Below are 21339 nucleotides of genomic sequence, written 5' to 3'. Positions count from 1 at the left end.
CTTAAATTTTCATGAACACAGTGTGGACTAGAAAATGATGTCAACTAACAGGTATGTTCTGAGGGTACCCCAATATTGCATAACATAACTTTCAAAACTAGTGGTTACATTTTTTGAAGCATAGTATTCAAAAAACATTTTTTTTAGTACTTACAACTTTATGATGTCTACAAAGTCCCAAGTGCTCCACTCTTAAGGAGGTTACAAAGACAAATGACAAGATTCTTGCTCTAAAGGTTCTTGTACTTTTGTAGAAGAAATAAGTCATGTCACACAAAGAGTTGTTTCACAAGTTACCAAATGTGAAGAATAAAGTGCTACGGGAATGTATTCGTTCATTTAACAAATATTTATTGAGTGTCAATGTAGCAGTGACCAAGACAGATACAATCCTTGTTCACTGAGAGCTGACAATTCATGGGATTACTTTTGCTGGAAGCACCAGAAAAGGAGAGACAGACTTTTCAGCTTGGCCTTCAACTATCCCCAGGCTTAGAACACGTGGAGATCTGGGTATCAGGAGGGCACTCAAGGTACCGGGGCAGCAGTGGGCCAGAAAACATACTAAAGCACAAAAAACTGTGACACACAGGGGATTTTAAAGCGAGAGCCGTATTTCAGTGACCCTAAGAATCAATTTCAAGTCAGGCCATCCATTATTTCATGTACCAAAGGAAAACACGGTTAACATTTAGAGCAGTGGCTCTCTACCTGGGGCAATTTTGCCCTCCAAGGAACGTTTGGCAACATCTAGATACATTTTCGGTTGTCACAACAGAGGGGGCGCTCCTGGCCTTTCGTAGGTGCAGGCAGGGATGTTGCTAATCATCCTACCATACACAGGAGAGCCCCCCACAAGCAGGAATCAGCAGCTCAATGAGTCAGTATCACCAATGCTGAGAACTCCCAACTACAGGATGTCGTAAAATCAAAGATGCCTCTAGACTATTACAAGAGTGTTTAAGACAGATGAAACGTGGTAGTTCTGTTTACCTGGGATGAGCCCAGCGTCGTAAAGCAGTACAAGAAATATGCTGGTATTCTGACTCTCTCTTTTCTCCCTTTTAGAAAAGTGATGATAACCAGGGGCTGTGTTGAGGGGGAAAAAAAAAATAATTGAATGCACTGCACATTACAGGGCCAGCCCTTCCAGACTGTGTGTTCATCCGTTACTTTGGAGAAACCCTGCACTCCAATGAACTAATATACCCTATTTCTGCTAATTCTGACTCACCCATCATATGGTATATCTCATTGTTTTTAAAGCCCAGCTCTACGCTACTGATTCTATGACACGCCCCCCTGACACCCAGTGTAAAATAGTCTTTTATTTTGAACTTCTTTGCCTATCATCTGTGCCTCTCTAATAGTACTCCTGTGGTTTATCTTTCCTCTAAATTCAAGTTCCTTTGGGTCACGATCCGTGCCTGGTTCACACCTGGAACTCCTGAGGACCCCTACAGTGCCTCACCCGCTACAGGTGGTACAAATATTTGTAGAATGCATAATTGAATAAGTACACAGCACCAGAAGACTATATAATTAAGTACGAATCCCTCAGACTTCTCCCAGCAATTTCCAGGCTTTCCTCACAGGGCTCATTCTGTAAACCTTTAATCATTTTAGCAGCTCTCCAAGTTCTCATGCTACAGCCTTGGGATCTCTGGGAGAGCAGTGTTCTTTCCTAACCACTGCTTTACAAAACACCCTTTAGTAAATTCCATCAAGCTTCAGTTCACTTTCCTGGGGTGGCAGTCAGGGTTTCGTCTCATAACATTTAAAGCACTTCACATAGGCAGAGTGCTAAATTCCTTTGAAGAAACAAGGGACAATGCGAGCATAAATATAAGCAGCAAAAAATTCTACACTCTTGCTCCCAAATTCCAATTATATTACTGATAATGATACTGCTGCAGGGGCTGGGGTCGGGGGAACTTAGTAGTAGAAGTCTTCAAATGTATGACTATCAGAGAGAGGAAGAAAATGAGGGGGAAAGATCAGTGCTAGAGTTTCCATGTGCTCCTTTGAAAGCTAATACAAAGCTAGACTGTTCATCTTTTATTATCACATAGCTCAGACACGGAAGAAATGGCTGTGGTCGGTGCACATATGAAATTGTGAATGCCACGGTTTAGACTAATGTGCAGGACAGCTTTTATAAGGCCCCCCTTCTTCTCCCTCAGAGTGGTCCTTGAGCGTCCATCAGTGTTTGGTGGTTGCTTCTAGCAGGTCTTTCGCTTCATTAATTTTGGTTGCTAAGTAAGGAGACCCACCTGAGAGGACAAAGAAAAGAAAATGGATTAAAGGACACTTCACTACTGACATTTTTTAAAGTCTCAAATAAAGAAAAACACTCAGTTAGATGTCTCTGATATTTTCCCACACATTCATGCCCTGACAAATTATTTTATAAGCTCTCTAGAAATCACAACAGTATAACTTAAACTCGTTCAATGAAGCACTACAGATACCTAACAGTCAAGGATAATCTCTGAGAAAAATAAACTTATGATCAGGAGTAATTTAAAACACACTCAAACATTTCACTGGTCAGACATTACCTTTCAAATGCCAAATATCTGATCAGAGAATTTTCTGAAGTGGATGGTTAGGTAAATAAAATAACAGTCCTTCTCCAAGATGTAATTTTTTCTGTTTGTTTTTAAGGAAAGAACATTCTTCTATGAAGGAAGTTATCTTTCTGAAGGAGGTGAAGCAATCCAAGGGTGCCTTCAAAGTTTTATCAAACCATACATTTTCATAAAAATAAGTTAAAAAGGCAACTATATACTACCCAGCTCTAAAAGTATTTCACTAATATTGGTCAATATTAGTAAATAATATTATAACAAATCAGTGATAATAAAAATAACGTTAAAGGGTATGCCCCCTGCTCTCTGACACAGTGCCATCAGAATACTTATGGAGCACAGACAGCGTCACTGCGCCTTAAATAAAATGAAGTCAGTTTTCATAATTCTTCACAATGAATTATTTCTAACGTAAAGAGCAAGAGGAAAACTGAGGTGAATTTCAAATTCAGAATCATTATAAATGACAAACAGGAGCTCCCTTACATATAAAAATACTGGCCCCAAACTGTCACACTAAAAATATTTAAGCATCATACACCTTCTAACTTCTAGTCCTGAACACTTTCATGCTTAACACTCAAGCTAACAGTCCAGCTCACCAGTCTCTGTGTTTGTTTTTTATTTTTTATTCTCCCCCTTGAGTACAAATGATCCACAGCTGTTGAAAACATCTTAAGACCTGAGTGGCTCACAACAAACCACACACACACAAAACATCTAGACAGCAGTGGCGTATGCACTGTCCTGACTTTATCTGGGCTTTTTACTGATATCACACCACCCATTTGAGAAGGAAAAAGGAAGCAGGAAATGAATCAGCAATGGAAGGGTGGCGCTCAAGGAGCTATAGTTAGCTTTCCACCCTTGAGGAGATCACTGACATTTTCACATCAAGATCTGAATTGCTATAAGCACTTACGGAATGAATATATCAGAGTGTCCTTGAATACACAGTAAGAATCAGAAATGAAACCAATGCAAGTTTCCATATGCGCTTGGTTATGAAATAAACTGATATCAGGATTATCTTTGAAAATGATCTCAGAATTAGGTAATGTCACTCTTGGTGGTAAGCTGTTTCCATTTTTAGAGTTACCAAGGTAATGCCAGGCATCTTGTATACCCTCCACAAATATTAAAATATTAATTGAACTCAAACATAACCTTTAATTGATTGAAATGCATTCTGGATATTTCAATCATTGGCCATAATATGCTCAGTTAGCAGAAAGAAAAAAAAGAAAAGCACAGAAGATCAAAAGTCTCATTAAACATTATATTTATTGATGGCAATGCTAGAGGAAATGACTGACAGTTTACTCAGAACAACACTGAATTCCCCTCACCCTCTTAGTGAGAGGGACACTGGACTTTTCACTTACGTGCATGGCTGAAACTCTGGGTTCAGTTCTCATTCTACCCTTATTCTATCTTCCTAAAACTGGGCAAAGTTCCTAAGCCAAAAATTACAATTGCTATACGCCCTTTGGGGGCTTCCCTGGTGGCTCAGTAGAGTCCACCTGCAATGCAGGAGACCTGGGTTCGATCCCTGGGTCGGGAAGATCCCCTGGAGAGGGGAATGACAACCCACTCCAGTATTCTTGCCTGGAGAACTCCATGGACAGAGGAGCCACAGTCCACGGGGTCGCAAAGAGTCGGACATGACTAAGCAACCAACACAGGCGCACGCACACACACGTACATATTCCCACTGAACAGTGCTTGGTTCAAATCAGCATCTGTCAGTGGGAGGCACTCCTGTGAAATCTGGAAAGCGGAAAAGAGAAAGGCTTTCTTGCTGGGCCTCTTTTTACTGCCGCTAGCAAGCGGGATCGTGGTGCTGTGAGGGCAGCAACTACGCTTTTTGTACAGCCCTAGCGGTGGTCCCTGGGGTAGTCAGTGAGGAGCTCCTCTGACAGAGCAGCTCTGTAATTACCAGCGGAGCCACTTTTGCAAGCCAAGCCTAAAATTTACTCCTTTAGACCTCGCAACAATTTATAACCATTCATTTCCTGCACTAAATGCTCTTCTGCTTAAAACACCTTGTTTCTGGCACTAAATCTCAACTGACAGAAAATATATAGGATACATATCCTTTATTTAATGGAAAAATACACTTTTGAATCTTTCAGTCCTGTTCAGATTTCTTGGATTCCATTTAATCAGAAAACTCACCCCCAAACTCGATCTCGGAACCTTTGTACCTTCACTGTATGACTACTGGAGCTCTTCAGCTTTGGGCTTTCGTGGACTATTAGGTTTTAGACCACCCCTCCCACTGATACCAACTAGAACACTTCAATACAATTCAAACACAGCAGTATGAAGGCACTGGAGGTCTACCAAGTCAGCCAGGACTTGAGTGTCAAGATCCTGGAGATAAGGAAATGTGCTGTGATCAGTCCAACATTCTGCGCTGCTTCTTGTCTTCAAAGAAATCAGACACAAAATAGTACATACGATACAATTCCACTTGCATGAAACACATCTACAGTGGGAGAACGTAGAATGGTGACTGCTCAAGATGGAGCAGAGACTAGCAATGAGAAAGAACACCAAGGAACCTTTTCAGCTTTGAAATGTTCTACGTCTTCATTATGCTAGTGTTACATGGGGGTATGTATTTCTCAAATCTCATCAAACCATGCATTTAAATATACATTTTATTGTATGCAAATTATATATCAATATGGTTGATGAATAAACTAACCAGCAAACTATATGTTGGTTACAAGATACCATCTTTTTTTTTTTTTGAGACAATCTTTCTAAAGCAATATAAAAAGGCATACACCAATGAAAGTAAAGTTGGCACTGGTATGCTAATTATCAGATGAAGTACACTTTAAGGCAAAATCCAACACTAGCAATAAAAGGGAGAAATTTCGAAGTGTTAAAAGGGCCAATCTTAAATTTGAATATATCTGATAACATATGATATGCAGATGATACCATCCTTATGGCAGAAAGTGAAGAACTAAAGAGCCTCTTGATGAAAGTGAAAGAGGAGAGTGAAAAAGTTGGCTTAAAGCTCAACATTCAGAAAACTAAGATCATGGTATCTGGTCCCATCACTTCGTGGCAAATAGATGGGGAAACAGTGGAAATAGCAGCTGACTTTATTTTCGGGGGCTCCAAAATCACTGCAGATGGTGACTGCAGCCATGAAATTAAAAGACGCTTACTCCTTGGAAGGAAAGTTATGACCAACCTAGACAGCGTATTAAAAAGCAGAGATATTACTTTGTCAACAAAGGTCCATCTAGTCAAGGCTATGGTTTATCCAGTAGTCATGTATGCATGTGAGAGTTGGACTATAAAGAAAGCTGAGCGCCGAAGAACTGATGATTTTGAACTGTGGTGTTGGAGAAGACTCTTGAGAGTCCCTTGGACTGCAAGGACATCCAACCAGTCCATCCTAAAGGAAATCAGTCCTGGGTGTTCACTGATGTTGAAGCTGAAACCCTAATATTTTGGCCACCTGATACGAAGAGCTGACTCATTTGAAAAGACCCTCTTTCTAGGAGGGATTGGGGGCAGGAGGAGAAGGGGACGACAGAGGATGAGATGGTTGGATGGCATCACCGACTCAATGGACGTGAGTTTGAGTGAACTCCGGGAGCTGGTGATGGACAGGGAGGCCTGGCGTGCTGCGGTTCATGGGGTCGCAAAGAGTCGGACATGACTGAGTGACCGAACTGAACTGATAACATAGGTTTAAGATATATAAGAAAAACAAGGACAGAACTAAAGGGGGAAACACATGAATCCATAATCAATGAGAGATTTAATATACCTCTCTCAGTAATCCATGGAAGGGTTAGATAAAACGAAATACTGAACACACTTGATCTAAATGACATACAGAAAGCACTCCACCCTACAACTGCAGAGTGACCTCCATTTAAACAGCACACAGAACATTTACTGAAGTCAACATGTGCTGAGCTCTAAAGCAAGTTTCAACAAACTTCAAAGACTCAAATCACAATAAGCAGTGCTACCTGAATTCAGTTCCATGGATCAGTGCTGGGGTACAGGTGTTACTGAACCACAGTGAGAGTTACTGAACTAAACTAGGTTTAGAAACTGAGAGCAAGTGTTCAGCAAATACTACAGCCAAACATAATACCGTGCATCTGCAGAATCTAATGATGAAAAATTAGGGCTTAGATCTTGTATGTCTTTTTATTTCAATTTTCTAATAAAATCATTTTTGTTATATTTTACAAAAGTTACCAGCCCAACAGAGATTGGGAAAACAAAAAACAAGTCCTCTATCAAGACAGTTTGAGAAGTACTGATACATGAATTAACAATGGTAGAATTAAGCTGAAAATCAGTAATACAGATAGGGAATTACAATGTTTGGAAATTAATCAATATACTTGTAAATTACCTAAGCATCAAGGAAAATATCACAACAGAAATTAGCATTCAAGATAATTAACCAAGCCAAAGGTTAGATTTCTGAGAAAAACTAATTAAGTTCCTAGCAATGCATTTAAAATTTAAATGAAATAAATTCTAAGAAAAATAATGTATCAAGATAAAATGATACAAGAAGAAATGGAAAAATCAAGAGAATTGTAACTGTTTAAGAAACTGAATCTGTAACTAAAAACCTTCCCACAGATAAGAATTCTGGCCAGGATAGGTGTATCAGTAAATTTTTCTGAAAAAAATAGGAGAAAAAGAAAACATTTTAATTCTTTTTATGAGTAGCATTCTTTGAGACAAACTCTGATAAAAAATATATCACAAGATAAACACAGATGCAAAAGCAAATATCAGCTTATCAAATCAGACTAAATTCATAACCAAGTTAGGTTTATATGAGAAATCCAAGACTGGCTTTAACATTAGAAAATTAATCAATTTAATTCATTACATCAACATAAGGAAGAATACATGTATAATCACTTAAACAAATGCAGAAAATGTACACTCACGATAAAAACTTTAAGTAAGCTAAGAATAGAGGGAAACTTCTTTTATGTGAGAGGAAGTTATCAAAAAAAATATAGCAAATATCATACTTAGTAGTAAAATGCAGAAACCTTTGGCTCTGAGATAAGCAACAAGGAAAAGATATCTACTATCATTTCTATTTAACACTTTATTGGAGTTTCTGGCCGTATATTATAATCAATGTCCCCCTCCACTCCCTCCCCCAAAGGACTAAAAAGAAAGAAACTGTCATTCGTCATAAACTGAATGACTGAGTAAGCAAAAAAATCAAAAGGCTCTAACGACAAAATCACAGAATTAATAACTAAATCTAACAAAATGGTGGATATGACAGCAATTTAAACAAAAATTAAATTTTTATGCCCTAGAAATAAGTATATAGTGTACACTTTTAAAACAACACAATATATAATAGCATTTGAATAATCAACACCTAGGAACAAATCTAACAAATGATGCATAACTACAAACTGAAAAATCTCATTGAAATAAAGTAACCTAAATAACACCCAACAAAGATGTCCTTTTCATTATAGGGGACTGGAAGGCAAAAGTAGGAAGTCAAGAAACACCTGGAGTAACAGGCAAATTTGGCCTTGGAGTACAGAATGAAGTAGGGCAAAGGCTAAAAGAGTTTTGCCAAGAGAACGAACGCACTGTTCAGGTATGACCTAAATCAAATCCCTTACGATTATACAGTGGAAGTGAGAAATAGACTCAAGGGATTAGATCTGATAGACAGAGTGCCTGAAGAACTATGGACGGAGGTTCGTGACATTGTACAGGAGACAGGGAGCAAGACTATCCCCATGGAAAAGAAATGCAAAAAGGCAAAATGGTTGTCCGAGGACGCCTTACAAATAGCTGTGAAATGAAGAGAAGTGAAAGGCAAAGGAGAAAAGGAAAGTTATAACCTCTAAATGCAGAGTTCCAAAGAATAGCAAGGAGAGATAAGAAAGCCTTCCTCAGCAATCAGTGCAAAGAAATAGAGGAAAACAACAGAATGGGAAAGACTAGAGATCTCTTCAAGAAAATTAGACATACCAAGGGAACAATTCATGCAAAGATGAGCACAATAAAGGACAGAAATGGTATGGACCTAACAGAAGCAGAAGATATTAAGAAGAAGTGGCAAGAATACACAGAAGAACTATACAAAAAAGATCTTCATGACCCAAATAATCATGATGGTATGATGACTCTCCTAGAGCCAGACATCCTGGAATGTGAAATCAAGTGGGCTTTAGGAAGCATCACTACAAACAAAGATAGTGGAGGTGATGGAATTATAGTTGAGCTATTTCCAATACTAAAAAATGATGCTGTGAATGTGCTGCACTCAATATGTCAGCACATTTGGAAAACTCAGCAGTGGCCACAGGACTGGAAAAGGTCACTTTTCATTCCAATCCCAAAGAAAGGCAATGCCAAAGAATGTTCAAACTATCGCACAATTGCACTCATCTCCCACGCTAGCAGTGTAATGCTCAAAATTCTCTAAGTGAGGCTTCAACAGTACGTGAACCGAGAACTTCTAGATGTTAAAGCTGTATTTAGCAAAGGCAGAGGAACCAGAGATCAAACTGCCAACATCCACTGAATCATCGAAAAAGCAACAGAGTTCCAGAAAAACATCTACTTCTGCTTTATTGACTATGCCAAAGCCTCTGACTGTGTGGACCATAACAAACTGTGGAAAATTCTTAGAGAGATGGGAATATCAGACCACCAGACCTGCCTCTTGAGAAATCTGTATGCAGGTCAGGAAACAACAGTTAGAACTGGACATGAAACAACAGAATGGTTCCAAATCAGGAAAGGAGTTCATCAAGGCTGTATATTGTCACCCTGCTTATTTAACTTATATGAAGAGTACATCATGAGAAATGCTGGCCTAGATGAAGCACAAACTGGAATCAAGATTGCTGGGAAAAATATCAATAACCACACATATGCAGATGACACCACCCTTCTGGCAGAAAGTGAAGAAGAACTAAAGAGCCTCTTGATGAAAGTGAAAGAGGAGAGTGAAAAAGTTGGCTTAAAGCTCAACATTCAGAAAACTAAGATCATGGCATCTGGTCCCATCACTTCAAGGCAAATAGATGGGGAAACAGTAGAAACAGTGAGAGATTTTATTTTCTCGGGCTCCAAAATCACTGCAGATGGTGATTGCAGCCATGAAATTAAAAGACGCTTGCTCCTTGGAAGGAAAGTTATGACTAGCCTAGGCAGCATATTAAAAAGCAGAGACATTACTTTGCTAACAAAGGTCTGTCTAGTCAAAGCTATGGTTTTTCTAGTAGTTATGTATGGATGTGGTAATTGCACTATAAAGAAAGCTGAAGCTGAAGAACTGATGCTTTTGAACTGTGGTGCTGGAGAAGACTCTGGAGAGTCCCTTGGACTGCAAGGACATCCAACCAGTCCATCCTAAAGGAAATCAGCCCTGAATATTCATTGGAAGGACTGATACTGAAGCTGAGAGTCCAATACTTTGGCCACCTGATGTGAAGAGCTGACTCATTTGAAAAGGCCCTGATGCTGGGAAAGACTGAAGGCAGGAGGAAAAGGGGACAACAGAGGATGAGATGGTCAGATGGCATCACTGATTCGATGGACATGAGGTTCAGTAAGCTCTGGGAGTTGATGATGGACAGGGAGGCCTGGTGTGCTGCAGTCAATGGGGTCACAAAGAGTCGGACACGACTGAGTGACTGAACTGAACTGAAATAAATGAAAGGATGTCTTGTACATGGATTTGAAAAATCACTATTGTAAAGATGTCAATTTGCTCCATACTGACTGACAGATTTATAGTGATCCCAATCATATATTATCACCCTGCTTATTTAACTTATATGCAGAGTACATCATGAGAAACACTGGGCTGGAAGAAGCATAAGCTGGAATCAAGATTGCCGGGAGAAATATCAATAACCTCAGATATGAGATGACACCACCCTTATGGCAGAAAGTGAAGAGGAACTCAAAAGCCTCTTGTTGAAAGTGAAAGAGGAGAGTGAAAAAGTTGGCTTAAAGCTCAACATTCAAGCTTTAAAACTAAGATCTCAAAACTAAGATCATGGCATCTGGTCCCATCACTTCATGGGAAATAGATGGGGAAATAGTGGAAACAGTGTCAGACTTCATTTTGGGGGGCTCCAAAATCACTGCAGATGGTGACTGCAGCCGTGAAATTAAAAGACGCTTACTCCTTGGAAGGAAAGTTATGACCAACCTAGATGGCATATTCAAAAGCAGAGACATTACTTTGCCAACAAAGGTTCATCTAGTCAAGGCTATGGTTTTCCTGTGGTCATGTATGGATGTGAGAGTTGGACTGTGAAGAAAGCTGAGCGCCGAAGAATTGATGCTTTTGAACTGTGGTGTTGGAGAAGACTCTTGAGAGTCCCTTGGACTGCAAGGAGATTCAACCAGTCCATTCTGAAGGAGATCAGTCCTGGGTGTTCTTTGGAAGGACTGATGCTAAAGGTGAAACTCTAATATTTTGGCCACCTCATGCAAAGAGTTGACTCATTGGAAAAGACTCTGATGCTGGGAGGGATTGGGGGCAGGAGGAGAAGGGGATGACAGAGGATGAGATGGCTGGATGGCATCACTGACTCAATGGACATGAGTCTGAGTGAACTCCGGGAGTTGGTGATGGACAGGGAAGCCTGGAGTGCTGAGCGACTGAACTGAACTGAACTGAACTGAATCATATCCTAGGAGGTTTGTGTGTGAATTGTGAATGTGCATATGCAAACTGATGAGGCAGTTCCTAACTTACATTAAAATGTAAAGGGCCAAACATAGCTCACCCCTCACAAATCTTAATAACAAAATATATAAAGAGTTCATATACCAGAAATGAGGATTTGTTATAAAGCTAGATAATTAAAACATCATGGAGATTGGCACAAGAAATTAATCAAGGGAAGATGAAAGGAAATAGAGAAATAATTCCAACAAATAGTGCCAGACCACTTGGTTATCCAAATAAAAATAAGTGAAACTTTACCCTCGTCTCACACCATATACAAAATCCCATTCTAAGACGTAACTAGGTAAGATAATAACGTCTGCAGAAATTGACTTCATGACTTTGAGACAAGCAAAAATTTCCTAAACAATAAAAGCAATAATTATAAAGGTAAAGTTTCAACTATAACTGATCTGTAACAGTATTAAAAATTTCTATTAATGTATGAACGTCAATAAAGGTGGGCAAAAATAAGCCAAAGAGAAAAGATATATGTAATACAGTGGACTCATATCTAGAACAAAAGAGTATAGGATGTTCCCAAAAGTCAGGTAACAAAAGAGAGAAAAGAAACTGCAAAGAAAAAACGGATAAACGGCAGGATATTCATCATGTAATGATGGAGAAGGCACTGGCACCCCATTCCAGTACTCTTGCCTGGAAAATCCCATAGACAGAAGAGCCTAGTAAGCTGGGGTCGCGAAGAGTCGGACATGACTAAGCGACTTCACTTTCACTCTTCACTTTCATGCATTGGAGAATGAAATGGCAACCCACTCCAGTGTTCTTGCCTGGAGACTCCCAGGGACAGCGGAGCCTGGTGGGCTGCCTTCTATGGGGTCACACAGAGTCAGACACGACTGAAGTGACTTAGCAGTAGCAGCACTCATGCAATGAAATACTATGCAACAAAAAGAATCAATGAATTACTACAGGATTCACTGCTGCATGAATGAATTTCACAAAGATAATAAAATGAGGAAAGGCAAAGCATAGAAGACTACACACTTAGATGATATATATATATATAAAGTTCAAGAACAGGCAAAGCTTATCTATGGCAATAAAAACTAAAACAGTGGTCATTGGTGAGTGGGGAATGACTAGAAATGTACATGAGGAGAAAGCTTTGTGCAATTTTTTTTTTCATTAATATATTTTTTAATTGAAGGATAACTGCTTTACAGAATTTTGTTGTTTTCTGTCATAATCTGGGTACTGGCTACGTAAATGGATTCACTTCACGATAATGCATCGAGCTGTATATTTAATGAGCTGTGTACTTTTATGAAGGTATATTTAAGTTTTTAAAACTTTATTAAACACTAGAGATATGTTGACCTCCGTGAAGTCTGATGATACTACCAATTAATACTATCCAGAAATCACTGGGGCTCAGAAAACCTGTGATGAAGACCATAGTGATGAGGATAGTAATTAGGCATTATTCAAATGTATTATTTCCTTTCGTTCATCCAACTATCCTTTGTAGTTGCTCAGTTCTTATTTTCCTTACCTAAAGAGACTGAATCACAAAGAAGTTTAGTTACTTGCCCAACCCTAGCCACAGAGTTAAAATGAGGTAGGGTCAGGACTCCCAGGAAGGTTACCATACCATGCTGTCTCTCAGTTTGGTTACATAATTATTTGTTTATTAAATTTCTACCATGTTAAACATTTGGTTGTTGTAAACCCTTTCTACTTTCTTCAAGCCTGTAACTCCATCCTGGGTCCTCTTCCTTCCTGAGTGTGCTAAGTCACTTGGAGACTGACCCTATGGACAATAGCCCACCATTCTCCTCAGTCCATGGGATTCCCCAGGCAAGAATACTGGAGTGGGTTGCCATGCCTTCCTCTAGGGGTCCTCCCAACCCAGGGATCGAACTCGCATCTCTCATCTCCTGCATCAGCAGATGGGTTCTTTACCACTGTGCCACCTGAGAAGCCCTTTCCTTCTTGGGAAGATTGTAAAATCACACCTTGTGGTTTACTTTTAAAATATTAATATATGCTTATCTACTCATTAGATAGTACATATCTTGAAGAGAAATCATGCCTTAGATCTCGCTGAGTACACAGCAGGGACTTGAGACGTGTGTCCCTGATGGGGAGAAGGAAGTGGTGAATCACCATTCCCTTATCTTCTTGCATCAAGGACCAGTTTCACTAAAGTAAAATCACTCCAGAGAGACAGAAAATAGAACAAACAAATGTGTTAGGAGTGGATAAACATCTCTAGAAAGAAACATCTGAAAAACATCTGGGTAAAAAAAAAATCCTAACCAGCACAAGAGAAAATAAGCAAATAGTCTACAACTAGCAACTGCTGCCAGGTTAGGTACAGGCAGGCCTTATCTGATCAGACTTTGATTTATTGCACTTTGCAGATACTGAGTTTTTACAAATTGAAGGTCTGTGGCAACCCTGTGTCAAGTAAGTCTATTGGTGCCATTTTTATAGCAGGTTTATTTTTTAATTACAGTATGTATATACAGTTTTTTACAATTTACTTATTTTAATTGGAGGCTAATTACTTTATTGTGGTGGTCTTTGCCATATATTCACTCAGCCACAGGTGTACACGCGTTTCCCCGTCCCGAACCCCCCTCCCAGCTCCCTCCCCGTCCCATCCCCCTGGGTTGTCGAGCGCCCTGTTTCATGCATCGACCTTGGACTGGTCATCTGTTTCACATATGGTAATATACATGTTTCAAAGCTATTCTCTCAAATCATCCCACCCTCACCTTCTCCCACAGAGTCCAAAAGTCTGTTCTTTATGTCTGTGTCTCTTTTGCTGTCTTGCATATAGGGTTGTCATTATCATCTTTCTAAATATGATATATATGCATTAATGTACTGTATTGGTATTTTTCTTTCTGACTTACTTCACTCAGTATAATAGGCTCCAGTTTCATCCACCTCATTAGAGCTGACTCAAATGTGTTCTTTTTTATAACTGAGTAAATTATTTCATTGTACACACTGTTTTTTAAGCATAATGCTATTTCACACTTAACAGACAACAGTATAGTAAAAACATAATTTTTCTATGTGTTGGGAAACCAAAATGTCTGTGTGACTTGCTTTATTGCAGTATTTGTTTTATTGGGGTGGTTTGGAACTGAATCCAGTATCTTTGAGGTATGGCTGTATAAGTTATTACTAATGTGAGTTTCATAGAAAATACACCAACTTGAAGATTAAGTTCTCTTTTATCCTTGGGTCTTCTTTATACAGATTTACATATTTCTTAGGCTTCCTCTGTAGCTCAGTTGGTAAAGAATCTGCCTGCAGTGCAGGAAACCCAGGTTCAATCCCTGGGTTGGGAAGATACCCTGGAGAAGGAAATGGCAACCCCCTCCAGTATCCTTGCCTGGAAAATCTCATGGACAGAGGAGCCTGGTGGGCTGCAGTCCATGAGTCGCAATGAGTCAGGCATGACTGAGCAACTAACACTTATTTACTTACACTTAACTCTGATTAAAACATGAATTTCTACATCCCAAGTCTGTAAGACTGAAGTAAAAAGCATTGCCATCTGCTGATTTGAAGGGTTCTTAAAGTTCACCCACCCTTCTTAAAAGAAAGATGTTAAAATCATGAAGCAGCATATAGGAGACTGACTTCCAGAATGAGGAGTTCCACTGACCCACTTCCCAATGCAACTGGTCAATACTATATAATAAACTCCCAACCACTGGAAGCCTCTAGAAACGGTCTTCAAAACAAAAATAAAAAAGAATTGAAGTATGAAAATTCAGTAAGAGAGGCAGGAGTCTGTGGGAAATAACTCGTTCCTTTCCCCCTCTCCACTCAGCAAGGCAGAGACTCCACACTGGACTGCTGCAGTCAGAACACAGGGCTCCCTCCCTCCCCAGCTCCGGCACAGAGGACTCGTTCTGGGAAGGGCTGGGTGGACCTGTATATTTCACTTCCGGCCCCCAGATCCCCAGTGCTGAGGCTCAGGCACAGGAAAGTGGATCAGAAGCTCTACCCTGGGCCTGGCTCCCTTAGAATAAATACTGGGACCTTGAAAACTCTTTTCCTAGTCCTCAAGGCATGGTGGTTCCAAACAGGAAAGGCATTCTGAGAAGGCCTTAGGCTACTTCACTAAAAGAATCCAGCCAGTTACTAAACAAATAAACAAACAACAATAACAAGCTTTCATCATCAGTGAAAGGGTGGCGGACCAGAGCTGGTATAATATATAATCTAATATATTCAGCTTCTAACAAAGTATTTCAAGGCATGTGAAGGAGCAGGCAAGTACGGCAGTACGACCCATGTATACATCATGAAAAAAGCCATGAAACTACCTGTGAGAGTGACCAAACGTTGGATTTATGGGAAACGATTCCAAAATAGCCATTATACATTCACAGAACTAAAATTTTACGTTATACATTCACAGAACCATACATTCACAGAACTAAAAGTTTTTAAAAACTTACTAGAAGGGCTCAAGAGAAGATCTGAACTGGCATAAGACAGAACTAGTGAACTTGAAGATACAGTGATTGATAGTATGTAAGCTGACATCAGAGAGAAAAGGGAATGAAGGGGAAAAAACCGTAACCTCAGAGAAATGTAGGACATCGTGAAATCCATAAATCATATGAAATGGGAGTACCAGGAGAGGAAAGGAGGGGGAAAAGTCTTTAAAGAAATAGTAGCTAAAAACGTTCCAAGGTTATTGAAAAACAATAACCTACATACCCAAGAATCTCAAACTCTAAGTAGGATTAATCTAATAAGACCTAAAACACACACCATAAAAAAATGCTAAAAGTCGAAGACAAGGAGAAAATATGGAAGGTATCATTAAATTAAATAAACAGAAATGCCATTAGATTGAGGTGGCTTTAGTGCCTTAGGAGACTATATAATCAAACTAAACCCTAAGCCAATAAGTCTCTCAACATTAAGAGATTAAAACCCAAGCACAACTAATCACACAGAGCCAACTAGGACTTTCCAAGTAAAGCAAATTCTTATGCTATAGCCAATCAAGTAACTCCTTGTTTGCTCTGCCTCTTCCATGGAAGTCTTTCCTCTAGAGGGCTCCTCACCACTTCCAGTTTGGTGCTGCCAAATTCAAGTCAATTTTTGCTCAAATAGACTCTTAAAATTTTTAATATGCCTCAGTTTACCTTTTAATAGTAGTAAAAGAAAGACAATGTGTCACTTATAATGGAAGCCCAATACGATAAAAGGCTAATTTAGCAGAAACCATGGAGAACAGGAAGGCCATGGAATAACATAATCACAGTCCTTAAAGAAAAAGCTGTGGACCAAGACCCGTTATTCAATAAAGCTGTTATTCAGAGACAAAGGTGAAACAGCATCCTAGATAAGCAAAAACTGAAAGAATTTACTGTTAACAGATCCACTTTAGAATAAATAAAGGAAATTCTTTAGGTTAAAAGAAAGTGACCTCAGATGGTAATTTAAATTGATATCTACAAAGAGTACTAGTAATATAGCTGTGTAATTATAAAAGACAATATAAATGCCTAATTTTGTTTTTTCTCTTAGCTGATGGAAAAAGTAATGGTATAAAATAATATGCATAAAACATATTATTGGGCCTATAACATATAGAAATGTAATACATGCATATTATATGTGCTATTAATAGCACAAAGGAGATCTGTAAGAGCAAAGGTGTTACAGATTGAGAAAATGACAGGAGACAGTAATGCTTCTAACAATGTACTGTTAGGCTTGTGACATTAGCAGATGTTATATGTATAACAATAATACCATAAAAGGGGGAAGTATTGAAGTATTATTTCTATATATAGTACAAGAATTAAGCTTGTCTAAATCTGAAGCTAATTCTGAAAACTTAAGATGTATATGGTTAGATCCTAGAGCAATCACTTTAAAAAAACCCTCAAAAATAATGAAGTAATAAAATCAAAATACTACATTAGAAAATATTCACTCAGTACAAAAGAAAACAGAAAGGAAGAAAAACAGAGGGGCAAAAAAGACACGAGACAGAAAACAAAAAGCAAATGCAGACATAAATCAAACTATATCAATAACATATGTGAATGGATTAACAATCCAATTAGTCATTACACTGTCAGGTTGGATTAAAACAACATGATCCAACAATAGTCCTTTTACAGGAGACAGATTTCAAATAAAATAATAAAAATAATTTTATTATTTTGGCTGTGCTGTACAGCATGCAGTATCTTAGCTCCCTGAACAGGGATCAGATTTGTGCCCCTTGCAGTGGAAAGACTAAGTCTTAACCACTGGACCACCAGGCAAGTCTTGAGACAGACCTTAGATTCAAAATCACAAATAAAAGAATTGGGAAAAAATGTATCATGAAACACCAACTATGGAAAAGCTAGAATGGCTATACTCATATGAGATTTTATAACAAAAAAAGTTACTAGAGATATAACATGGACTTCATGCTGCAGTCCATGGGTTGCAGAGAGTTGGACATGACCGAGTGACTGACATGACTGAGTGACTGAACAACAAAGAGATAAAACAATTATACTCAGGTGGTGCAGTGGTAAAGCATCCTCCTGCCAGTGTAGGAGACTCAAGAGAACAGGGTTCAGTCTCGGGGTCAGGAAGATCCCCTGGAGAAGGAAATGGCAACCCACGCCAGTATTCTCACTTGGAAAATCTCATGGACAGAGAAGCCTGGTGCACTACAGTCCATAGGGCCACAAACAGTTGGACAAGACTGAGTGACTGAGTGCACATGCATGCCTGTGTGCACATAAACACACACACACACACACACACACACACACTCCTAACAGAGCATCAAAATACATGAAACCAAAACGAACAGAGAAACAGACAATTCAACAATAAGAATGTCCTACTTTCAGTAAAGGATAGAACTAGACAGAAGGTCAACAAGGAAGTAGAAGACTTGTACAATGCTTAAACCAACTGGACCTGACAGACATCCACAGAACACCCCACCTAACAACAGAATATCCAGGAGGAATCATATGCTAGGCCATTAAACAAAGCTCGATAAGTTAAAAGGATAGAAGCAATACATTATCTTCTCCAACTACAACGGAATGAAATTAGAAATCAACGCGTGCATGTGTGCTAAGTCACTTCAGTTGTGTCTGACTCTTTGAGATTCTATGGACTGTAGCTCACCAGGCTCTTCTGTCCATGGGATTCTCCAAGCAAGTATACTGGAGTCGGGTGCCATGCCCTCCTCCAGGGGATCTTCCCTACCTAAGGATCAAACCTACATCTCTGAGGTCTCCTGCATTGGCAGATGAGTTTTTACCACTAGCACCACCTGGAAGCCCCTAAAAATCACTAACAAGGACAAATTTGGGAAATAAATACGTATAGACTACAATTTAAGTAGTGCTAAGAAGGCAATTATAGCTGTAAATGTCTGTATTAAAAAAGAAAAAATCTCAATAACCTAAACTACAAAATTAGACAAATTCCTCAAAGGACATAAATTACTAAAACTGTCTCAAGAAGAAACAAATAATCTGATAGACCTATTACAAGTAAAGAAACTGAATCAGTAATCAAAAATGTATGCAAAGAAAACCCAGGTGCAGATGGTTTATGGAGGGGGAAGGAACAATTTTCTAACTCGTTTTATAAGACCCATACTATGTTGATACCAAGCCAAACAAAGACATCACAAGAAAACTACAGATCAGTATTTCTTATGAATGTGAATGTAGAAGATGCAACAGAATACTAGTAAACTAAATCCAACAACACGTTAAAAGTATCTGCACACCATGACTAAGTGGTATTTTTCTCAGGGATGAGAAGTTGGTTTAACAGCCAAAAACCAATTAATGTAATTCATTACATCAACAGAATAAAAAACAAAAATCTCATAATAGCCTTAATAGATGCAGAAAAAGCATTTGACAAAGTCCAACGTCATTTCATGATAAAAAGGCTCAATAACTCGAAAGGAACTTCCTAATTTGATAAAGGTTATCTATGGACAGCCCACAGTTAATAATACCACACTTCGCCTAATACCCATTATTAGGCAACTGGATGCTTTTCCATAAGATCAGAAACAAGACAAGAACGCCCCCTCTTACAACTTCTTTTCAATACTGTACTGGAAATTCAAGTCAGGGAAAAATGGGTAAGAAAAAGAAATGAATTGCATCCATATTGGTAAGGAAGAAATAAAACTATTCACAGATGACATAGTCTTATAGTTAGAAAATCCGAATGAACCTACCAAAAAAAAAAAAACCTACTGGAATAAACAAGTTCAGCAAGACTGAAGGATATAAAACAAATGAATGATATTCCTATACATTCACATTAAACAATCAAAAAATAAAGTTAAGAACATAATTTTATTCACAACAGCATCAAAAAGAATAAAACACTTTGGAACTACAAAATATTATTGAAAGGAATTAAAGGTCTAAGTAAATGAAAAATCATCCCATGTCCATGGATAAAGAGATTTAACATTAAGATCTCAGGCAATACTCCCTAAGCTGACTCACAGATTCAACAAAATCTCTATCAGAATTCCAGTCAACTTTGTCAAAACTGACAAGCTGATTCTAAAATTCACCTACACCTGCAGGGGACCCAGAATACCCAAAACAATCCTACAAAAGAAGAATAAAGTAAGAGGACTCACACTTCAGAAAATGAAAACGTATTACAACGCAAAGGTTGTCAAGACTGTGTGGGGCCGGCACAAGGCCAAACATACAGGTCGGTGGAACAGAGCTGAGGGGAGGGGACGGGGTGAGGGTGCGGCCAAAGGGTGACAGGGTTCCTTCTGAGGGGGTGAAAATGTTCTAAAACTGACTATGCTGACGGCTGCACACATCTATAAATACACTCAAGACTAGTGAAGTGTGAAGCACAAGCTGGAATCAAGATTGCCGGGAGAAATGTCAATAACCTCGGATATGCAGATGACACCACCCTTATGGCAGAAAGCGAAGAACTAAAGAGCCTCTTGATGGAAGTAAAAGACGAGAGTGAAAAAGTTGGCTTAAAGCTCAACATTCAGAAAACGAAGATCATGGCATATGGTCCCATCACTTCATGGGAAGTAGATGGGTAAACAGTGAGAGACTTTATTTTTCTGGGCTCCAAAATCACTGCAGATGTTGACTGCAGCCATGAAATTAAAAGACGCTTGCTCCTTGGAAGAAAAGCTATGACCAACCTAGACAGCATATTAAAAAGCAGAGACATTACTTTGTCAACAAAGGTCCATCTAGTCAAGGCTACGGTTTTTCCAGTAGTCATGTATGGATGTGAGAGTTGGACTATAAAGAAAGCTGAGTGCCGAAGAATTGATGCTTTTGAACTGTGGTGTTGGAGAAGACTCTGGAGAGTCCCTTGGACTGCAAGGAGATCCAACCAGTCCATCCTAAAAGAAATCAGTCCTGAATATTCATTGGAAGGGCTATTGCTGAAGCTGAAACTCCAATACTTTGGCCACCTGATGCAAAGACCTGACTCGTTTGAGAAGACCCTGATGCTGGTAAAGATTGGGGGCAGGAGGAGAAGGGGATGACAGAGGATGTGATGGCTGGATGGCATCACTGACTCAATGGACATGGGTTTGGGTGGACTCTGGGAGTTGGTGAAGGACAGGGAGGCCTGGCATGCTGCAGTCTATGGGGTGCCGCAAAAAGTCGAACACAACTGAGCAAGTGAACTGACTGAGTGAACTGTACACTTTAAGTAGATGAATCATATGGCACTTGAATTATATCTCAATATAATTTAAAAAAAAACAGAGACAGAAGGCTCTGAAGAATACTTAGAGTCTGATTCAGTTTATCAGATCATTAGAGAATCACAGAAACCTAGAGTTGGAAGTCCTAAAGGGTTCTACCTATTACACATTACAAGAATACGTCCTATTATACCTCTGAGAAGAAACTAGTCCAACAGGTTTTGATCTCATATGACCTTTTCTGCTTTGCCTGAACATCACTTTTTCCACTGCTGAGTGCCAGTGCCTAGAACACTGCC

General features: G+C 39.1%; 1 protein-coding gene across 4 annotated transcripts in view; it reads right to left on the bottom strand.

Moving 5' to 3' along the window:
* Nucleotides 1-334: 334 nt before the first annotated feature.
* The window catches only part of DNAJC15 (DnaJ heat shock protein family (Hsp40) member C15), an 84014-nt gene continuing 63009 nt past the window's right edge, over nucleotides 335-21339 (bottom strand). For all 4 annotated transcript variants that reach the window (XM_086328849.1, XM_086328850.1, XM_086328852.1 and 1 more), the window contains one exon: nucleotides 335-2273. In XM_086328849.1, the coding sequence (XP_086184975.1) occupies nucleotides 2203-2273 (71 nt within the window). In that variant the 3' untranslated portion in view covers nucleotides 335-2202. The remainder of the gene's footprint in view (nucleotides 2274-21339) is intronic.

The sequence above is a fragment of the Bos grunniens genome, chromosome 12, assembly GCF_055505025.1.
Source record: "Bos grunniens cultivar Pamir isolate PY7600 chromosome 12, Bosgru_T2T1.0, whole genome shotgun sequence".
NCBI lineage: Eukaryota > Metazoa > Chordata > Mammalia > Artiodactyla > Bovidae > Bos > Bos grunniens.
This window is presented reverse-complemented; position numbering and strand designations above follow the sequence as displayed.